Consider the following 22562-nt stretch of genomic DNA (forward strand, 5'->3'; position numbering starts at 1 on the left):
ACGACATCCATGAGGGTTTCGTTGAAGAAGAGGTGGTGTTCCTTGTGGAATACTCCGGGTGGAAGCACTTTGTCAGTACATTGGCCTGGGCCTCCACCGAAGGCAAAGTAAGGTCTTGATCCTCAGCCCCATCCGCATCGCCATATGAAATGAGGCCCCTCGTCCACACAAGGAGAGACCAGGTCATTGTCTGATGAAGTGACCAGATTAATGACATCAGCCAGGTCCTCATACAAGTTCTCTTCAGCCAATTAAAAGGGGATCAGATTAGCCAAAGGGATGCCCCAGTCATATTCCTCACAAGGTGTGTCAAGAAAGGAAGGCACTGTCGCCGACCTAGAAAATCTAGTTCTGGTCGGCATCGAGGTATATGCAGATCCGGCTCCATGTCGTTCCCGCAACTCATTCAATGACTTGGATTGGCACGTTGAAGTGAAAGCTCTTTGACTTCTTTCTGTGGGACTTACCCAAAGACATTTTGAACCTAGATGATGACCGGCAGGGTCTACTCCAAGAGAGGGTCTGGGACCTTCCACGAGACCGGGACCAGACAACTGCGGAGTTGTCTGGTCCGGAAACCACAAACAAACCAGGTGAGGCTCTGTTTTCAACATTTGCCTGTGATATGCTCCATAGGGTTTTATACCCACAAGTGTTTTAAGGGAACATACCTAAAAAACACTGGAAACTGAAAGCTAAAAAAAAACGGTTGAGGAAAAGGGTAGAGGAAAATGACTGAGGCAGCTCTTCCGGCTCCACGCAGGTGACATGGAAAGAAAGGAACTAATGTTACCGTGCTGGGTGGGGCCGCGCACAACAGCTACAAAGCCAACATGGTCGCTCGGCGGCAGATACCAGCGCGCAGAGGTTCTGCTCATGATTTTCCAGATCCAGTGTGGCGTCTGGGGAATATTCTAATAAAAAATAATCTGCTGCCAGAAGGCTTTCAGATAAACCCTTTAATAAGATTAATGACATGCTCAGTAGGTTCCAATGCCTTGGTCCCAACCCAGGGTGTCTTTCGTCAACTCGATCCAAGCATCATATGATGCAAGGATCGGGATACCAGACTCAACTGGGATGCTTTTAACAAGAGAAAAAGGAAACTTTGTAATTTCATTTTTTAAGAATAGGCAGTACGGTAGTCTGTGGGACCACTGCCTGCTCTGAAAAAATATTTTGCCAATCATCATCATAACTTTATTTGGTTGTTACAAACCATTAACCTGCATAAAACATGATAAAACAGTATAATATAACAAGTACAACTAATCAAAAACAGGTATAGAAATCAAACAAGTCTTAAATGGAACAGTCAACAAAGGGAGGAGGGAAAACTACATTTGAATCACACATGGAGGTCATCCCAAAACCTCTTCCGGTACACAGGATGGCTTCCAACTTGAAAGTCCAGTTTAAAAAAGCAAGTTAAAAATACAGTAGGGAATGAAAACATAAAACCAGAGAGAAGGAAACTGCGGGTATTCAAGTTCCACATAAGACTGACGGCCATGCAACAATACATAGAAGCCGACGTGTAAATACATGAGCAAATGAGCGCAGGAAAGCGCAACCATGATGAATTTAAATGTTACATTAAGAAACGTGTCTACTTATAACATGCACCGTCCAAGTACTTCACTTGCCAACCATTCTCAATGGAAGTGGGCATTTTTGCGAATGGGTTACCACCATTTTTCAAATGGCGGTAAATTGGTAAAGTTTTGTGACCATATTTCGGTTGCAAAATATTCGTAACTATGATTTAAATTCAGTATCAGGAAGGAACGCCTTCAATAGGCCCCTTTCAAATATGAAATCGCAAAACCCAAATTGAGATTCAGTAACAAGTTACTGAATCGCAATTTGGGCTTTGTATATCCCAAAAGGCATTTTTGTGGTTGCAAACGTCCAGGCCCAATTCTTTGAATCGGGCCGGTTGCAACCGCAAAAATGCTTTGTACATGTATTCCATAATTACTAGGAGTGAGAGTTTTTAAACATGAATTGAGAAACATTGCTGCTCCTGCCCTGATGACAATGCTATTGGTTAACTAGGAGGCAAGTTGGGACATGTGATACATATATATGGGTACATTCTTATTATACTTGGAGCAAAAGTTGAGTCTATTAAATCAAGCAAAAGAGTTTTTTATACGAAGGACATGCTGAACTTGCATATTTGAAAGTACTCTCATACGTGACAATGAAGAACAAGCATCTGCAATGCAATAGGTCTTGCATTTGCGAGAGTTTAAGCTATTGGCATTGTAAATGACAATCTGGCAGATGCATCAAAGTAAATACCGGGAGCAAATGGGCAGATTCTCAGAATCTGCATCTTTTCTCCCAGTATTTTTGCATTTGGGATGCATCATCCCAAATGCAAAAATCGGAATTTAAGGAATCTCTAAATTGAGATTCCTTAAATTGCGATTGCATTTAAGGAATCCCAAATTGAGATTCCTTAAATGCAATGCATGAAAGTAAAAAAAATTGCGGATTCACTAATAGGGGGAGCAAATTACCATGCAGTTGGACTTCATGGTAATTTGCTAAAACTTTGAAAAAAGCACTTTTGTGCATTTTTCAAAGTTTCATGTTGCGCACACACATGCCCTTAGAGCATGTGTGTGTGCAACATGGTAATTTGCTAAAACTTTGAAAAAAGCACTTTTGTGCATTTTTTAAAGTTTCATGTTGCACACACACATGCCCTTAGAGCATGTGTGTGTGCAACATATGTGCATAGATCAATTTCAGAGGTGCAACAGGGTGTCATTTTAACACCCTTGCACCCTTGAAATTGCAGGAGCAATTTGCGAATTCCTACTGGTACTCGCTAATTGCTCATGCAATCTCGAATACATTCCTATGGGCCTGTAGGCCCATAGGAAGGAATGGGACAGCATTCCTTAATTGCGACTAGCAATTTGCGAGTAGCAATTAAGGAATGTTAAGGAATCGCTATTTTAATAGCGATTCCTACATGCAGAGGCTTTTGCTATTCCTAAATAGAGATTCCTTAAAAATCGCTATTTAGGAATAGCAAAAGGCTACGTTGATGCATCTGCCAGAATGCCTTTTATTTATTTGTTTTGCTAATTAACACATAAATAAAAGGCATTGTCATTTACAATGCAAATAGCTCAAACTCTTGTAAATGCAAGACATATTCAAAGAAGTGGCCTCCATTGTCCGAGGCTGCTCGGAAAGTTAAAGCGTGTTTGGCGTGCTGAATGTTGCAGGAAAGCATGTTGTGTCTGCAGTAGGAGAAACTCATTAAAGAAAATAGTGCTTATAGACTAAAAAAGACGTACTGTGTAACAACCAAAGTAAAAGGGCATGTCCTCATGGTAGGTTACAAATGAAGACAAGGGGGTACCAAGGAGAGACTAACAAGCCTATTAACGAATCAGAAGCCAGCATTTACGAAGGGCTATGATAACAAGCCAATGACAAATATGGGCGGGCCTTAAATTCCATACTCCAATACAGAATGCTGCAGGCTCGACATAAAAAGGTGACCCAGTGAAATAAAATATTTGCCTAGGATCACGCAATTTGAGAGACCAGCTTATGGGTCAGGCGCATTACAGCTAGGTGGAGTAGATTATTCGTCACTAGAGTTGCAAGGTCTGGTACCATTTTTATAATTTTTTTAGGCCTTTCCCTTATTACACTTAACCCCAAACCGGTCATAAATGGGGTGGGACAGAAAGAGGTGGTTGATTCGGGCACTCGCTGACTTGTAGCAATGGACCTGTTGGTGACAAAACTGACGATTGCAATATAATGGATCATATCCAATCCCACTGGACTCAATGAGTGGACACTTGGAATGGATATTTTTTTCTGAAGCTGCACAAACAGTTTATAGGGCATGTGGATGCCCACACAAGTCTCATAAAACATGGGATGCATGGTGGGACCACTGACAATAAAAATATAGGAAGGTTTCAGTGCTGAGAGAACCAACACAAAATTTGTTCTGTGTAATTATATGATGGCTTATACATTTTAAAATCAATGGTTGGATTGTGGTGCCATCGTTCAGAGTGTCTAACAAAGAGTTTATAACAAAAATAAGGGTGCAGGCTGTAATTTACTGAATTCTACAAGGCCTGACTCCTACCATAGAGCCAGCTAAAACTGAATTGCTGCTATGGAGAAGCCCCAAGAGGAAGAAGCCAGTTTCTTCAACCCAGCAAAGTCTCACCTTAGGCAGATTTGCTTGGGTGGTTAGTACCGGACCTCCAGAGATCTGCAAGTTCAAACATTTTTTAAGTCCCAAATCTTCAGTCGTTAGAAGAAATCCAGTTACACACAGCCATGGGTCTCAGGACCAGGAATAGCACTTGGGGTCAAGACTCACTCAGTCTTAGGCTACTAGCAGGGTTCAGTCCAGGAGAAGTTGCTATTCAGCTGGCCACTTGCAGCTTCTTGTGTCCCTGTAGCTGCACAGAAGGTTGGTCAAATGAACCCTGGAGCCATTTCTATGCCCTGGGTACAAGTGGGAGGTAGTCCAGCCCTTCAGGTCTCCTCACAGGTCTATAACAGCAGTACTCAGGTCTGTTCTTCCACAGGTCCGGAAAGTGTTCTAAGAATGGTGTCTTCGGGTTCCACATTTATGGCTAGTACTCAGGGCATGCGTAACTCATGGGTCCTTCCTAACCAATTGGGTAAACGTTTCTGGGGCACAACCACCCACTTTTCCATAAGTGTCTGTTTGACCTACTGTAAACAATCCCACAGTGCACCATACTCCAAAAAATAGGGGAACCCTTCCTCCCTGTGTAGAGCCTGTGGGGCTAGGGAAATGAGCAGTCCCCTCTTCTATGGTCACTCAAAACCAGTAAGTTCCTATACCATATACTATGGCCTTATACAAGAGTCAACCATGCCAATCCAGGATTAGCCAATTTCAACATGTTTTAGTGGTCAGAGCATATGCATTGGACAGCAGAGCCCCAAAACGCAGTCTTAGAAAATAAGAAAGAAAAAAAAGCTAGCAAAGAAGGGGGGGGACATAACCACATAAAAGGCGAATTTTTTTTCATAATTATGCTAACGGTATTTATGGATAAGGGCCTGTAATTTACGCAGATACTGGCCACAATGTCCCTATTTGGAATTAAGGAAAAATGCATCTTCTACTGTGTACTCCCTCAGATTTTTTGCTTTTCAGCTGACGTTTTGGATCTCTGGCACTGAGGGACTACTGAACAGCACTGCATGGGAATTTCCATAAAATTTAGCCCCAAAATAGCCCTAACTTAATTTCCAAAAAATCCATGTGGATAGAGTTTAGGCCACATAAAACAATCCTTGTAAGACCCACCAGGACCTGTAATTATAAATATAATGACCACTTGTACCACCGATATGTGAACGATTTAAATAAGGTGGGTAACGAGTGAGTCAGAGAAATATGCTTTCCTCACTTGTTAATTACTTCACAGAATTTTATTACAAAGCACACTGCAACTACAATCATTAACATTTATACATATACTTTTCAATCAATAGATTTGTACAGGATGTACGTGGCAACAACTAGACATTGACATCAACGTGCCATATCTTAATGCACCACCATAGTCTAATTTATTCACAAGCAAATTGTTCTGGTGAAAACCTAGTTTGAGTAACAAATATTTTTATAGTATACCTTAGTTCAGGTTGGACACTGTGCCTTTGTTAAGTGCAGGTTTGCTGCGAGTTTAAACAGGTTTCTATTGTGAAGGAATACTGCACTTCCACTTTCATATCACTCTGGATAGTCACTTGTTGCAATAGAGCACTTTTCATGACTACACTAAAATTTGGTAACCTTTGTGGCTAATTAATAACCATTCTGACTGTCATGCAAGTCAGACATAAATGCTCACAAATAGCACAGGCTGTGTAAATGTAAAATGCCATGTGTGCCGAGGGAAACATTTCGCCATCCACCCCTAGGAGGGAAAGCAAGAGTATCATGGAGGGATGTGTATGGATTTGATCTTATTAAGGGTCAGAGAAGGTAAGCTCTGAAGGGGCAGGGAGATTAAGTTAGACATGGTGCTTTTCCGTTATTTTGCAAATCTGGGGAGCAAAGCCTAATGAGGATTGCTGAGACCATAACTGAGCTCTGAAAAACAGGAAGAGAGGCATACTCCAAAATAAGGAAGGAAAAGACTGAGCAGGAACCGTGATCTGATTAGTGAAGGGAGTTCAACAATTAATGGTGACTTTGCCCTTTAGAATACACTTCTCCCACCATTCTCCAATCAGAGAGATGCTGGAAGACAAAGAACAAAAGAAGACAACCAGCATGAAAAAAATCCTGATTCCCTAGGAAAGGGATGTGGAGTGACTGAATTCAACTTTTCTCTGACTCTCTGGAGCTGAATAGACCGAGGACCAGGGAGGTAGCCTCTTGCTGATCCACTTGACTAGGATGGCCAGGATTATCTATAAGTATTATGTCTGCTGTGGAGCTTATTCTCCTGTGGCTGAGGGAGGCATGGTCGATCAAAGACAAGTATGGAGTGGTGCCCGTGTCAACAGTTATGACAACATTTTCAACCTGATGACCTCAAGGTAGCAGGAAAAAAACCTTTCCCTTACCGGATATCCAAACATTCCCTGAACCTTTGGGTTCATTTGGTATTATGCAACTAAAGCTGTACATCGTTGGCGGCATTAGAATGTTTCCTTGCTCTTCAAACTTGAAACATAAAGCCATATAACAACATACAGTACTAAGAAGAGCCACAAATGAAAATATCAACAGCTATCAATATGTAAAGCTTCTATTTCACACAAAAAAAATTAAATACAAATACTTTTTTTCAAAAATGATAAGCAAAAACTTAACCGTGGAAAAATGATTGGAGAGGAATGACAGAATTATCACCAGAACAAGGATGTATGGAGCACACAGTTAAGCTCTCAGGTCAATGGATGGCTAGTTGCCAACAACAATAATTCAATGCAGCTCACACATATCCCTGGATTGGATCGAAACTTTGCCTACTCCATCTCTCCTAAGCAACAAATGTCAACCCAAAAAAGAAGAGCTAACCTTCAGAGTATTCTCCACAGACTACCTAATGCTTGAAATCACCTCTCCAACACCAACATCCTTCTAAACATCTTCAATGCTCCTTTGGAAAACTATGCGTCTCTTTCTAACAAAATTACTAACAGTCTATTTCAATATTCTGTGTGTAATCACGCTTTCAGACCACCACTCTCGTTTTAGTACCTTGGTTTCTCTATATACAATGAGCACATGCTTAACACTCCATACTGATGGGTGTAAAAAACTTCATGACTAATTCCGATACTCTCATGCCAGTATTACCATTATAAAGGTCTTAGCATGTTTTAAACAGATCATGTCTCTTTTCTTTTGTTCCATCCCAGTCCCTGCAATGCATCTTCTTGGGTTCCAAGTAATTCTTTTTCTAATGGACACCGCCTTGGGACACTGTTGCCGATTTCACCTCACAGATAACACCTTCAAGTTTTATGCAGATGATAAGCAACTCTACTTGAAAGTCTTCCCTGCTTTAGACATCCAACGCTTCAAATACTGCCTGCACATCATCCAGACCTGGATGTCCTGTGCCTACCTGAAGCTCAATCGGACAAAAGCAATAGGTTCATTGCTTCTGTGAAATTTTGTTTCAATACATTTGTTAACGACAAAGGTTTAATTTATATAATCTTATTATGACAGTCTGCTGAGCTTTAAAGGAAGAGTGCAATCATAAAAGGATTCAGTCAGTAAGACTAAAGCAACTCATAATTTAGTTCTATACAAATGGATACCAATGTGAACATAACTCAAACATACTGGACGGCTTCAAAAACATACCTGTGCAGGTCCACAAGAAATTCCAACAATATGTTTTGTGTCTAACCCGGAGAGAGCTGTTGGTTCGGGCTTGGTAATCCGCAATGTGTCAAAATGTTGGCACTGATCATTGCTCCCCCAACTATGAACTTCACCATCTTCTGTAAGTGCTAAGCAATGCGTGGAGCCAACTGCAACATCAGTCACTTTTTTACCTGTTGGAATAAGTTTTTTTTAAAGTTCATTTTATTTCAGCTAATAATACCTCAAAACAGGTATAGAATCAGCACAATACAAAAAAAATCCCATTATATTAAATACAATTTCACAGCACATTAGTAACAATAACATAATAAATATGAAATTAAACATCAATTCACCATCAAAGGACAAGTCTCAGAGCATATATAACATTCTGGTATACGTATTACGGAAATTCCTAATACAGGGAAGTTGATGAGTCGAAATGGGCAATAACTAAGTGCAACAAGCATGCTACATAGTCCTTCCCTTTGTGTCAACCAGCAGAAAGTAAAAAAGTTCTCATACAATTTTTAAGTCAATACAGTCTGGCGTTTCAAAGGCAAAACAACCACTTGGTTCTTAATTTTAATGCCAGATGAAAAGAGGACGAAACAGCGAAAATGAGAGGGCCAAATGTATCAGATTTTGCTAGACGAACAGACAAGATGTTCCTGATAACTAGGTTCTTAAAAAGCAGGACAATCAATTTCCTTTTAAATTTACAATAGAGCAGATAAAATATCAAAAGCTGTGATTAAGTTCCTTCAAGGTGATACCATTAATGAAAAAAATGTAAAAGCTTAAGATTTGTTGCCCATTTGGAATTGATTTATAGCTCAGGAAATCCTTCACTGGGCCACCTGAAGTGGTCTACACTATTCAGTTATAATCGATTTGTCCTCAATAAATTTTTTTAATGAGACAAGATGATCTGGGGGTGAAGCTCTGTGGACTTTTAACATTATTATGATACACCAAGGCTTTTGAAAGGCTGAAAGATGTACATTAACCAAAGCAGATCATGCACTTTTTTGATTTCCAGGATCTCTAACATGAGCGCTTTAAATGGTCGGAGTGCGTCATTAGTTCATAATATTAGTTTTATCATGTGATTAAGGGCCATATGTATCATTCCAAATTGCGATCACAAATGCCGAAATTCACAGAATTTCGGCGTTTGGGATCACAATTGAGCTTAGTGGTATGTATTAAAGAAAAACTGCCTAGCAAAATAAGGAATCGCAAAATTTGTGATTCCCTATTTTGCGATCACATTTAAGGAATCGCAAATTGCTATTCCTTAAGTGAAATGTAAGAAACACAGAAAAAGTGCAATCTGGCCTTAAGGAATCGCAAATTACCACCAAATTCAAGTTGGTGGTAATTTGAGATTTCTCTGAAATATTCACTTTTTTGCATTTTTCAAAGTGCCATGTAGCACACATACACGCCCTTAGGGCATGTATATGCGCCACATGTGCACATATGCGCATTTCAGGGGTGCAACAGGGTGTCCTTTTAACACCCTGGCACCCTTGAAGATGCATTCTCAATTTGCGATTCTCTAATTGAGAATCACAAATTGAGAATGTCTTCCCATTCATTCCTATGGGCCTCTATGCCCATAAGAATGAATGGGGAGGTATTCCTGAATTGCAAATCGCAATTTGCGATTCGCAATTAAGGAAACAAAAAATCGCTATTTGAGAATCGCTAAAGAACATTGTGATACATATGGCCCTAAATTCTTAATCCCAGATTCCAAAAGTAAAGGGGCAGTATAATTGTGGGATTAAACAGACATTTTATTTCACAAAAGGATATTGCACCTTCACAATCATTAGTCTTGTAGGTCAGAAAGAATGAAACAGAAGGTGAACATAGGTAAATTGAATAAACAAGACCCATTTCTTTTAATAACTGGCAACCAGGTAAGCAGTATTACTTCACAATAATTTAGAAAACGATGTGCATGGTCCTAAGGAGAGATCACGTTTAACTATGATCTCTAGGTTTGCAATCAAAATCTCTGGGTGAAAGTCTCAACGAAAGTGGGGAACCACAGCCATGGGATGGGGAATAGGGAGGAGGATGGGGTGGAGGGGTGATACACAGACCTGGAATTATTGAGCTCTCCAGCAATTTCTGATTTCACAGTGGACCCTCCGTCTCGAACTCATAATGGAATGGATTTTTGGTATAGGAAACTCATGGGGTAGGGAAAATCCAACTCATTTACCAAGCCACTCAATCAGGGCCATCATGATACTTAATAAGAAGTGAGTTTAACAACAAGCTGATAGGTTTAAATGCCACCAGGTGCACTTTTTCCTCCATCCTTCCGAGGTAGAGCAAGTAAACATCAATGAGTTGGGAGATAGTAGCATATAGAATTACAGAGCATTTACATTATGGTGATAAAGCACTACAGTGGTGCTTATTGGTCCGACAGGTTTCATCTAGTCCAAATCTTTAAAGTAATATAAAGAAAAGGCATAATAAGAAAAATGTACTTTCCCAGTAAGCATCTGTTCTTGGCATGCAGAGCTGTAGATTCACATGCATTGCATAATCCTGCCATCTAGATTTGGGTCCAGATGTTTGCAAGCTGTTTTTCTTCGAAGAAGTCTTTCCAGTCACGAGGTAGGTGACTCCTCTTTTCGGTGATTGTGCGCATGGGCATAGACTATTGTTAGATTGTTTTTCCGCAGTGGGAGAGAGTGGAGTTAGTAATGGTAGAATAGAGATGTCCATGAGTATGTAAGCAAGATAAGAAAGAACTGTAACAGGTATAGGTACCCGGGGAGGCCGGTGGGCGCATATGAATCTACAGCTCTACATGCCAAGAACAAATGCTTGCTGGGTAAGTAACATTTTCCGTTTGAGGTATGTGAGCTGTAGATCACATGCTTTGATAGACTATATAGCATTATTCTCCCAAAGTGGTGGCTAACCTGTAGCTGTTGCAGTTGTTTGAAAAAGTGTTTTAAGTACTGCCTGGCCTACATTAGCTTGTTGCCTCGCAAACACATCTACACAATAGTGTTTGCTGAATGTGTGCCGTGTAGACCATGTTGCTGCCTTACAGATGTCAGCTAAGGGAATTTTCCCTAAGAAGGCCATAGTAGCCCCTATTTTGCGGGTGGAATGCACTCTAGGGGGTTTTGACTATGTTCTTTTTGATTTTGTATAACATGTTTGGATACATTTAACAATCCATCTTGCAATACCCGATTTAGAAATGGGATTGCATTTGTGTGGTGGAGAAAAAGCAACAAAGAGCTGCTTTGTCTTGGGAAAATCTTTTGTTCTTTCTACATAATATAGTAGTGCTCTTCTAACAACATCAAGTGTGTGTAGAGCTCGTTCTGCTACAGAATCAGGTTCAGGAAAGAAAACCGGTAACTCAAATGATTAATTATTGTGAAAAGCAAAAACCATTTTTAAAAGAAATTTGGAATTGGTTTAAAGAACTACCTTGTTTTTCTGAAGTTGAAAGAAAGGGTCTTGTATAGTTAGTGCCTGGAGTTCACCAACTATCCTTAAGGAAGTGATTGCAATAAGAAGAGCAACCTTCCATGAGAGATATTGTAGTTGACACTTGTGCATAGGTTCCAAAGGTGGTCCCATTAGCCTTGTAAGGACTATGTACAAGTTCCACAGTGGTGCAGGTGGAGCTCTTGGTGGTATTACTCTTTTTAGTCCTTCCATAAAGGCTTTAATCACTGGTACTCTGAACAGATATAAGAGCTGTCTGTTTTGTAAGTATGCAGTTACTGCTGCTAAATGCAATCAAATGGATCTATAAGCTATTCCAGATTGCTGTAAGTGTAAGAGATAACAGATGGTGTTTTTGTACTGAAGCATCCAGGGGATTGAAATTGTTACAATATATAACAAAAAGTATCCACTTTGCTGCACAACATGCCCTAGTAGTAGGTCTCCTAGCCTCCTTTAGGATATTCCTACAGTCTGGTGGTAATTGTAATTAACCAAACTCTATGACTTCAGGAGCCAAATTGTCAGGTTGAGTTCCTTGGGATTTGGATTCCCAATTTCCCCATGGAGACTGGAGTTGAGATGCAGCTTTTGGTGTGGAACTACCAACAGCTCCAGCAGGGTGGTGGACCAGGGTTGACGTGCCCATGTGGGAGCTATGAAAATCAGTGTGAGGGATGTTTGCCTGAGCTTCCAAACTACCAGTGGAATGAGTGGGATAGGTGGAAAAGCATAGGCAAATATTCCTGACCAGTTCATCCATAGGGCATTGCCTTTGGACAGCAGGTGCGGGAACCTGGAGGCAAAAGCTTGGACATTTAGCTTTTCGAGTTGTGGCGTACAGGTCTATGTGAGGAAATCCTCGTTGTTGGATTTCGTTTGAGCACTGATGGGAAGATCACCTGACACTGCTGCCTGATACCAAAGTATTTGCGGAGTAAAAGACCACGACTTGCCGGACCCGCTGCGCGGGTCCCGCGGCGCCTGAGGAGTCTGCGAGGCGCTAGGAGGGATCTTGTGCATCTTGGGGCACCTTGGTGATCCGGCAGGGCTGCGAGTAGCCTAGCAGGGACTCCATTGCCCAGGAGTCCCTGCGTTGTACACCTGTGGCCACTCTCCCTGCCGGCCACGCCCCCTGACAATCACTGAAAAGTGCTTTGCTCCTTTCACCTAGTGGGACACCTCGTTGTTGGATTTAGTTTGAGCACTGGAGGGAAGCTCACCTGACACTGCTGCCTGATACCGAAGGATTTGCGGAGTAAAAGACCACGACTTGCCGGAGCCGCTGCGCGGGTCCCGCGGCGCCTGAGGAGTCTGCGAGGCGCTAGGAGGGATCTTGTGCATCTTGGGGCACCTTGGTGATCCGGCAGGGCTGCGAGTAGCCTAGCAGGGACTCCATTGCCCAGGAGTCCCTGCGTTGTACACCTGAGGCCGCTCTCCCTGCCGGCCACGCCCCCTGACAATCACTGAAAAGTGCTTTGCTCCTTTCACCTAGTGGGACACCTCGTTGTTGTATTTCGTTTGAGCACTGGAGGGAAGCTCACCTGACACTGCTGCCTGATACCGAAGGATTTGCGGAGTAAAACACCACGACTTGCCGGACGCGCTGCGCGGGTCCCGCGGCGCCTGAGGAGTCTGCGAGGCGCTAGGAGGGATCTTGTGCATCTTGGGGCACCTTGGTGATACGGCAGGGCTGCGAGTAGCCTAGCAGGGACTACATTGCCCAGGAGTCCCTGCGTTGTACACCTGTGGCCGCTCTCCCTGCCGGCCACGCCCCCAGCCCTGCCCCAGCCCTAGTTAACTAGGCGGAGTCACCGCTGCGCGGGAGCGACCGGGGCGAAGACCGGGCAAAGAGCGGGCCGTTTGAGGCCGTTCGAGGTCTAAGAGGCCTGGGCTGGGCCGTATCCCTTGGCTGATTTGTTTATCATTTGCGTTAATTACTACTTGTGTCACTGTTCCTCGTTGTTTTCCATCATGTGTACACGGGGCAGTCGCAGTAAAACTGCCAAGGGCCTTAACAAACCTAGTGGGACCCTGGACGATTTCCTCACAAAGACCAATCTGGCCATTGATGCGGAAATCAACAAAATGCAACATAGGGTTTCCCTAGAACTAGATGCTGCGCGTAAACTTTCTCTTAATATGGCTTCTTCCAAGAAATCATCTTTAGGTAATTTTGCTCTAGCGCTAACTCCAGAGCGTACATCTGGCCCTCGTTCCTTGCTTACAGTGGTTGACATACACCATCCCTCAACCACATCCCCACCCGAGCAAGTTAAGGAATCTATATTAACACCTTTTGAGGAGCTTGCACCACCTACTCTTGTGGTTGGTAGAAGCTCCCCAGTAAAAATTGTCATGCCCAAGATTGCAGCTAATGCTAAAAAGGTTGCCCTACAGCAGCAGGTAGACGGCCATTGGGCACATTTGGGGTCGGGGAAGAAAAAGATAACGCCAACACAGATTCTTTAGGCAGCAATACCATCCATGCCTCAAGCGGTGTTGTGCCTGATCCCCCGGTGGTAGTTCTCCCCGAAAAGAGCAAGGAAGGGTCAACAGAGGGTGGATTGAGTGTGGTAGAGGGGGATAGGAGGGGGGATGAGGAATTCCTAAAAACTGTCTGGGACACACTTAAAAAGCTACTTACCCCCCTGGAACTTAGACTCTCCAGAATGGAAAACCATCTGTTAGAAATGGACAGGACTATAGTCACGCTGGCTAGCCTTAGTCTTAAGCAAATGGAAGCTAGGTTATCTCAGGGTGAGGGTTCCACTTCCCAGGCACAAGAGTCAGAACCCCCGGCCCCTCCACCTCCTAGATCTAAACCTGTACCAAAACCCCGCACGAAAGTTGGGGGCAACGCTACTACTATTTCAAATCTTAGCGTTTGTCTCCCGTCCCAGGATTTAGTACCATCCAAACCCAGGCAACAAGCTTGCCCCGCTAAGAATGTAGCACCATCCAATACTAGGGCTCAAATTTGTCCACAACAGTATGTAGCATGTTCTGAACCCAGGCCACAAGCTGTCGTACAACAGCCTAACCAATTGACAAACAAGAACTTGCCATCTTTCGAATCTAGCCGACCGAATTTTCGTGGTGGGTATATTGACTTACCACCGGAGGCTAGTCCATATGTCATTGTATTAGCTGGTGTACCCACTCTTGACCCACAAACTAAAGAGAATCATTGGTCTCTTAAAAATAAGGTCATTTATTGGCTTAACACGAATAGACAGCTCCCTAACCACCAAAGAAGTCGGGTACTAATGGTGCGAAGAGTACCTTGGGTTGGACCCACTCACAAAACCATCACTGGTGACTGTATAGTGGTGTCATTTGCTGACCCCAATACGGCACAACATCTTTGTTCATGGGCCCCTTGCGAAGAAGACCACTCAGTCGTTGTTAGACCCCTCACTTTTTTCTATCCTCCTCGACGTCAGCTTGGAATGGAAGGGTCTTGGACGACAATCCAAAAGCCCAGGCACAGAGGACGTGGGAATGGCGGGTATAACCAGAATACCTGGTGGCAAGGGGTTCCTACTTCAAATATGTTTGGCTGTTTGGATGAGGTTGACTGACTCGGGGGGGTGGACGCTCCAAAACATCAAGTAGATTCTACTCCGTCCACCCTATCAGTATCCAGTATGGAACGTTCTATGTCACCATCAGGCCCACAAATAACACTGGACAATGTTTATAATTCAATCCAGGCTGAGTTAGGTGTGCTGGGACAACTTGAGACCTCCAGCCCTAGTAAACCAGATAATGAAATTAAGGTGGCCTCATGGAATATAGCAGGTTTAAGGGGTCGCCTGGACAACGATGATTGGGTAGATTATATTACTACACATGACATCATCGTTTTCCAGGAAACTTGGTCAGTTGATCCCCTGTTTAGAGTAGGCTTCCTAAACTTTTATAAACCAGCGACACAGGGCCCCAGGGGTAGGGCTTCGGGTGGTCTCACCATATGGATAAAAAACTCACTAGGTTTCAGTGTCAGGGAAATCCTGGTGAAGAATGCTGATCTCCTTTGTATATCCTTAAGTAAGGAGAACTGTAAGGATATTGTTCTAATTAATATCTATGCCCGAGGTTGTCAGGGTGGTAGGAAGCAACCTATCCTTAATGACTTGGAAGATCTCCTAAGAGAGTATAAAAGTGACCAGCTTATTTTAGTAGCTGGTGATCTGAACTGCTCATTTGAACCCATCCTGAGTCTTGCTGAGGATGTAGGGATGGACGAAGATATTGTCTGGAATATCCCCCCGCTAGCAATAACTAAGGGTGACAGGGGTACGGAGGCTGCCCTCCACTGGCTTGGGCTCTGCCTGGAATGGGGGCTCCGGGCGGTTAATGGCCGTAGCTTGTCTGACAAGGCGGGGAAACCAACCTTTGACAATGGGTCTAGTACGAGTTGCATCGACTACATCTTGGTCAACATAGAATCCTGGTCTAATGTACTTGATATGTCAATAGAGACCAGGCCGGAGAGTGATCATAACCCACTCTCACTTGGATTCAGGGTCCCTGGTCTAGGGCTCCCCCAGACGGAAACAGCTTGTATTACATCAGACCTAGTCCTGTGTGATAACAGAAGACGGGTCAAATGGTCAAGGGTCATAGCTGATCAAGAGCTTGTCTGTCAAATAGAAGAACTGGTCCTAGACACTAGAGATAGGATGACTGCATTATCTCCTAATGGCAGGGTAAAGCCCATTATTGTTGATCTCCATGAGGCATGCTTTGCGGCTATTAGGGAACTTCTCACTAGGCCATGTAGCAAACAGAAAGTTAAGCAATTCAAAGGTTGGTATAATAAAAATTGTAGAGAAGCCCACAGCATTCTAATTGCTGCTGTTAAATCTAGAAACACTCCAGACATCAGAAAAGCGAGACAGGCTTACAAACGCATTATCTGGGAAGCTAAAAGGGAATGGGATGATTCGTACTGGCTTGATCTTCTCAAAGCCTGTGAGTCGTCCAATCAAATTAAATTTTGGGAGTTTGTCAGATGGGGCAGGGACTCTGATTCCCTAACCCCTGAAAATCATGTTTCCGCTGCAGATTGGGTGGAATTTTTCTCCGCTCAATTTAAAGATCCTAATATTGTCCAGTTGGCAGGTGAGCCCTTAGCGGGGCCTAAAGATCCTAATATTGTCCAGTTGGCAGGTGAGCCCTTAGCGGGGCCTACACTAGTATCTTATGGGGATAGGCTTACCTTTTGTACCTCAGACACCGAACATGCCTTGGGTTCTATTCAGTCCGGGAAAGCCCCAGGTATAGATGCTGTACCAGCGGACCTTTTTAAATTGAATTTAGACCTGTGGGTCCCTTATATAACAACTTTAGCAAATTCTATTGCAGCAGGGGCAAGGGTACCACAATCCTGGAAAGGGGCTGAGATACTTCCAGTTTATAAGAAAGGGGATCGATCTTCACCGAAAAACTATCGCCCCATTAGCCTGATCGATACTATACAAAAAGTGGTATCAAGAATGGCCCTGGCTAGAATACAGGGGTGGATTGAGCAGAATAATATACTCTCCCCCATGCAGGCAGGGTTTAGATCAGGCACCAGCACCCTAGATCAGGTGTTTCGTCTTACCATGCTGTATTGGAAGGTGGTTTTCTTGGGCGGTGGTGTCATCTACGCCGCCTTTGTTGATCTCAGGTCGGCATTCGACCTGGTTCCCAGGGCAAAACTATTGGAAGCCCTTAGACTCATGGGTCTTCCACCTGAACTTTTAGAGCTGGTCAGGCACTTACATGAGGATAACTTTGCCCGAGTAAGATGGGGGAAACTGGGCCAGGTGACCGCTAGCTTCCCTGTCGAACGTGGGGTGCGGCAGGGTTGTGTGCTGGCCCCTACCCTGTTTCTCCTGTTTATCAACCGGGTGGTTGCATTCTTTAGCGAAACACAAACTGATGCTCCCCCCCTGGGGGGATCAAAACATCCCATGTTAATATTCGCCGACGACACCCTGCTCCTTTCCAAGACTCGGAGCGGCTTACAAGCAGCTCTAAACAGATTTGCTGAATTTTGCACAAAAAATGACCTTCAGATTAATGCTGATAAAACTAAATTTATGATTTTTAACAAAAATAAACCAATCAAAAGCTCGTTTTTATTAGACGGTGTCCCAATCGAACAGGTCAAAGTCATGACATATTTGGGCGTGACTCTTGACCACCAACTTACTTGGAACCCCCAGTTGGAGGTTTTTATTCTTAAATTTGTTCGCCTTGCAGGATGCTTGCTGAAGGAACAGAAAAAAACCTTGATCAAACGCATCACACCAGCGTTAAAAATCTATGAGGCCAAGGTCAACGCAGCTACCCTGTATGGGGCGGACATATGGGGTTATAAAGGCTTGTCAGCACTAACCACTGCACAGAACAGGTTTTTTCGGAACTTAGTGGGGCTTCCACAATCGTCACCCATAAAACCATTGCTTTTAGACTTAGGCTGTAGACCGCTGAATGAGATGGCACAGTATCGCCTTGTAGCTCTCTGGCGTCGCCTCTGGCGTCGCCTCTGGACGACCCAAGAGCTTAGTCTTTTCGCTCATGAATTGGGCGAGGTTAGATCATTGTGGGGTGCTCACAAAATCCCTTGGCTGCGGGAGGTTAAACAAATATTGTATTCTATGGGCCTCCCCGAATTATGGCTACATCCTGAATGCTCTAGGTTCCCATCTAAAGTGGAATTTAAAGAGCAATTTTGGGCTGCTAAGAAATCTGTACTGGTCTCTCTTTCATCAGAAAATAGCCTAACGGGACTGTTCTTAACACACAAGATAACACCGTCCCTTGAGCCCTACTGGGACTTGATATGCAAAACCCTCGACCGTAAGCTGTATCATCAGTTTCGGGTGGGTACTTTGCCGATCAACTCCTTTACTGCAAAGTGGGCGAAGAATACAAGCAACAAATGCCCTTTTTGTCCTGACCAGGTTGAAAGCATCGGTCATCTGTTTTTTGCATGCCCAGCATATCGATTGCCTCGACAAAAATGATTGAAACCTATTTGTAAAACCTTAAACTGTGGGGGGAATCGTGTAGCCCTGTTGAAATTACGCGATCTACGTATTGAAAAATCTGTGATTTGTGTTGCCAAATTTTTGGGGTGGATGCGGCTGATTCGCGCAAAGAAATTGTAACCCCCTTCAAATTAACTTAATTTTTAAATAATGTCTGTATATTGTTTGAAGGTAAAATTCCCTTATCTTTCCGGGGTTTCATTGTAAAATGTTGAAATTGTTGAAAATGTTTTTATGTCTGCTGTCTTTTATGAATTTTATTCGAAATAAAGACTAAATGAACTGAGGAAATCCGCATTCCTGAAAGTAGGGAAGAAGAATTTGGGGCTGAAGTTCCCATTCATGGATTTGTTGTCTCTGACTGCTGAGAAGGTCTGCAATTTGATTGTTTACTCCTGGAAGGTGCTCTGCTAGGAGATCAATTTTGTGATGTATGGCCCATTTCCAAATGGCTTGTGCTAGGGGTGACAGTTGGAGAGTGTGTGTCCCCCTGTTTTTGTATGTAGTACATAGCGGTCATGTTTGTGCGGAATAAGACAGTTTTGCCTACAAGGCGAGTTTGAAAAGCTTTGAGCGCTAGAAGCACTGCTAGTAGCTCTAGGTGACTGATCTGTAGTCTCCTGTACTTTAGAGTCCATAATCCTTGGATTGTATGACTCTGTAGGTGAGCGCCCCAACCAGTGAGCGATGCGTCTGCTGTTAGCACGGTCTGTGGAACAGGGTCGAGAAAGGGCCGCCCTTTGGATACATTTTGTGGGTTCCACCAATGCAGAGAACGGTGGGTGCGGCCAACTATCAACACAAGATCGGTCAACTGACCCTGCGATTGGTTCCACTGACTTGCTAAGCATTTTGGGGACGCATGTGAAGTCTTGCATGAGGAACAATTATAACGCAAGACGCCATCATTTCTAGCAGTTGCATGAATACTTTTGCTGGTAATGACTGTTGGGCTGAAATTGAGACAGAATGGGCAGAATATTGTGAATCTGGACTGCATTGGAAGAGGCTGGATGTTTGAGCATCTATTGTGGCTCCCAGATAAGTTTGTGTGTTGGAAGGTTGTGGATGAGACTTTAACGCATTTACTGAACCCTAGTTGGTGAAGTAAGTAAATAGTGCTTTGAGTGTGTTGGAGACACATTTGGTAATTGCTGGCTTTGATGAGCCAGTCGTCCAGGTATGGGAAAACATGGATGTGTTGTCTTCTTAGATGTGCTGTGACTTCTGTCAGGCATTTGGTAAATACCCAGGGATCAGTGGTGACTCCAAATAGGAGTACTTTGAATTGGTAATGATGGCCCGTTATCATGAATCTGAGGTATTTGCGGTGAGCGGGTTGAATTGGAATGTGGAAATATGAGTCTTTTGAGTCTAAAATACACATAAAATTGCCCTGCTGTAAAAGTGGGAGCAATTGTTGAAGTGTTACCCTGTGAAAATGCTCTGACAGTATGTAGAGGTTTAGTTCTCTGAGGTCTAGTATAGGTCTCAGGGAGCCGTCCTTTTTGGGATTGGAAAGTACAGGGAGTACACACCTATTCCTTGATGTTGTAACAGCACAGGTTCTATGGCTCCTTTGGACAGGAGAGATTGTACCTCCTGTGAAGTAAATGTTCTGGTGACATTTTGTGAGAACGTGGCGGAATGTATGGAGGACTGTTGGTAAGCTCCATGCAATAACCATGTTGGATAATTCCCTGGCACCCATTTGTCTGTAGTCATCGATTGCCAGATGGCGAGGAATTGTAAAAGACGTCCCCCGACAAGTGTTAAATGATCGGAGGGAAACGTAGGCAAGTCACTGTTTGTTAGGAGAGGGGGAGGTACGTGTTGTGGACATTTACCTCTACCCTTGCCATTGTTACCCCTGTACCCTCCTCTAAAGAAGCCTCTTGAGTAAGAGGATTGATTGTTGCCCTTGTAGGGTGCAGCAGTAGTATCTAAAGAGATGGTCTTGGACTTCCCCCACCATAGGAGCGATGATGGGAGCCACGATTAGAAGGAGACCGTAGAGCTCACTTAGATTTAGCTACTTCCGTATCTTTTTTCATCTTTTCTAAGGACGTATCTACTACGGTTCCAAAGAGATGCTGTTTATGGAATGGTGTATTCAAAATGGATTGCTGGACTTCAGGTTTAAATCCAGAGATCCATAATCATCAATCAATCAATCATTGCATTTGTAAAGCGCACTACTTACCTGTGAGGGTCTCACGGCGCTGGGGGGAGGGGAATGCGGCTTCTGCTTGAAAAGCCTGGTCTTGAGGAGTCTTCTGAAGGTCAGCAGGTCTTGGGTCTGCAATAGCTGGATGGGGAGGGTGTTCCAGGTGTTTCCGGCGAGGTGGGAGAACGTTCTGCCTCCGGAGGTTGCTCTTCGGATGCGGTGGACTGTGGCGAGGTCGGCGCAGCGTAGCTAGCAGGTGGGAGTGTAGAAGCTGAGTCGTCCGTTGAGGTACACTGGTCCGATGTTGTGGAGTGCCTTGTGTGCGTGGGTGAGGAGCTTGAAGGTTATCCTCATGCTGATGGGGAGCCAGTGCAGGTCTCTCAGGAGTGTGTGATGTGGCTGCGGCGAGTGATGTCGAGGATCAGACGTGCAGAGGCGTTCTGGATGTGTTGAGGCTTCTGCGTAGAGTGCGTTTCCAAAGTCCAACCTGCTGCTGACGAGGGCCTGGGTGACCGTTCTTCTCGTTTCGGTGGGAATCTACTTGTAGATCTTGCGGAGGGTGTTGAAGTAGGAGGAAGAGACGGTGTTGACCTGCTCAGTCATGGAGAGGGTGGAGTCGAGGATGATCCGTAGGTTGCGTGCGTGGTCGGTGGGTGTTTGAGCTGTTCCCAGTGCTGTCGGCCACCAGGAGTAGTCCCAGGCCGAAGGGGTGGATTCGAGGATGAGGACCTCCGTCGTGTCAGAGTTCAACTTCAGTCGGCTGTTCCTCATCCATTCGGCGACAGCCTTCATTTCTTCATGGAGGTTAGTTTTGGCTTTGTGGGGGTTCTTGGTGAGGGAGAGCATCAGTTGGATGTCATCGGCGTAGGAGATGATGTTGAGGTTGTGTGGTCGGGCAACGTGGGCGAGCGGTGCCATGTAGATGTTGAACAGCGTTGGGCTAAGGGATGCGCCCTGGGGTACGCCGCAGATCTTGGTGGCTTCGGAGCGGAAGGGGGGAGGCGGAAGCTCTGTGTTCTGCCAGAGAGGAAAGAGGTGGTCCAGTCCAGGGCCTTCCCTTGGATCCCGGCGTCGTGGAGGCGTGTTCGTAGTGTGCGGTGGCAGACTGTGTCGAAGGCGGCTGACAGGTCCAGGAGGATGAGGGCCGCGGTTTCTCCGTTGTCTAGCAGAGTTCTGATGTCATTGGTGGCAGCGATGAGGGCAGTTTTGGTGCTGTGGCTGCTACAGAATCCGGACTGGGACTGGTCCAGGATGTTGTTCTCCTTGAGGGAGCGGGTCAGTTGCTTGTTGACTGTCTTCCCGATGACCTTCGCCGGGAACGTGAGCAGGGAGATGGGCCGGAAGTCCTTGAGGTCCTTGGGGTCGGCCTTGGGTATCCTGAGTAAGGCGTTGATCTCGGTGTGCTTCCAACTCTCCGGGAAGGTTGCTGGCTCGAAGGAGGTGTTGATGGCTTTCCGGAGATGGGGTGCGATGGTGGTGCTGGCTTTGTTGGAGATGTGGTGTGGGCAAGGGTCTGATGGAGATCCTGAGTGGATGGTGTTCATGATCTTGATGGTGTTGTCGTCGTTGATGTTGGTACAGGGGAGCAGGCAATTGGTGGTCGTGTGGGTGGGTGTCTCCATGGTGGTCGGGCGTATGTGGCGTTGAAGCGGTTGTGGATGTCTGCGATCTTGCGATGGAAGAAGGTGGCGAGCGAGTCACGCAGGTCTTGTGAAGGTAGGATGTGGTTGTTGTTGGAGCTGGGGTTTGAGAGCTCCTTCACGATGTTGAAGAGCTCTTTGCTGTTGTGTGCGTTGTTGTCCAAGCAATCTTTGAAGGAGGCCCTTTTGGCGGATTTGATGAGGTGATGGTGTCAGCTGGTGGCATTCTTGTGGGCTGCGTAGCTGTCCGGTGTTCATTCGTGGAGCCAGATCTTCACTGGCTTTCGGCAGGTTTGCTTGGAGGCCTGGAGGTCTTCAGTGAACCAGCTGGCTTTCTT

At 44.6% G+C, this 22562-nt stretch overlaps 1 protein-coding gene across 5 annotated transcripts in view; it reads right to left on the minus strand.

The window, feature by feature from the left end:
- Positions 1 to 22562, minus strand: part of HERC2 (HECT and RLD domain containing E3 ubiquitin protein ligase 2) — a 1676463-nt gene that overhangs the window by 1399924 nt on the left and 253977 nt on the right. For all 5 annotated transcript variants that reach the window (XM_086934186.1, XM_086934185.1, XM_086934187.1 and 2 more), the window contains exon 16: positions 7868 to 8061. In XM_086934186.1, coding sequence (XP_086790312.1) covers positions 7868 to 8061 — 194 coding nt within the window. The remainder of the gene's footprint in view (positions 1 to 7867; positions 8062 to 22562) is intronic.

Source organism: Lissotriton vulgaris, chromosome 8 (genome assembly GCF_964263255.1).
Source record: "Lissotriton vulgaris chromosome 8, aLisVul1.2, whole genome shotgun sequence".
Taxonomy (NCBI): Eukaryota; Metazoa; Chordata; class Amphibia; order Caudata; family Salamandridae; genus Lissotriton; species Lissotriton vulgaris.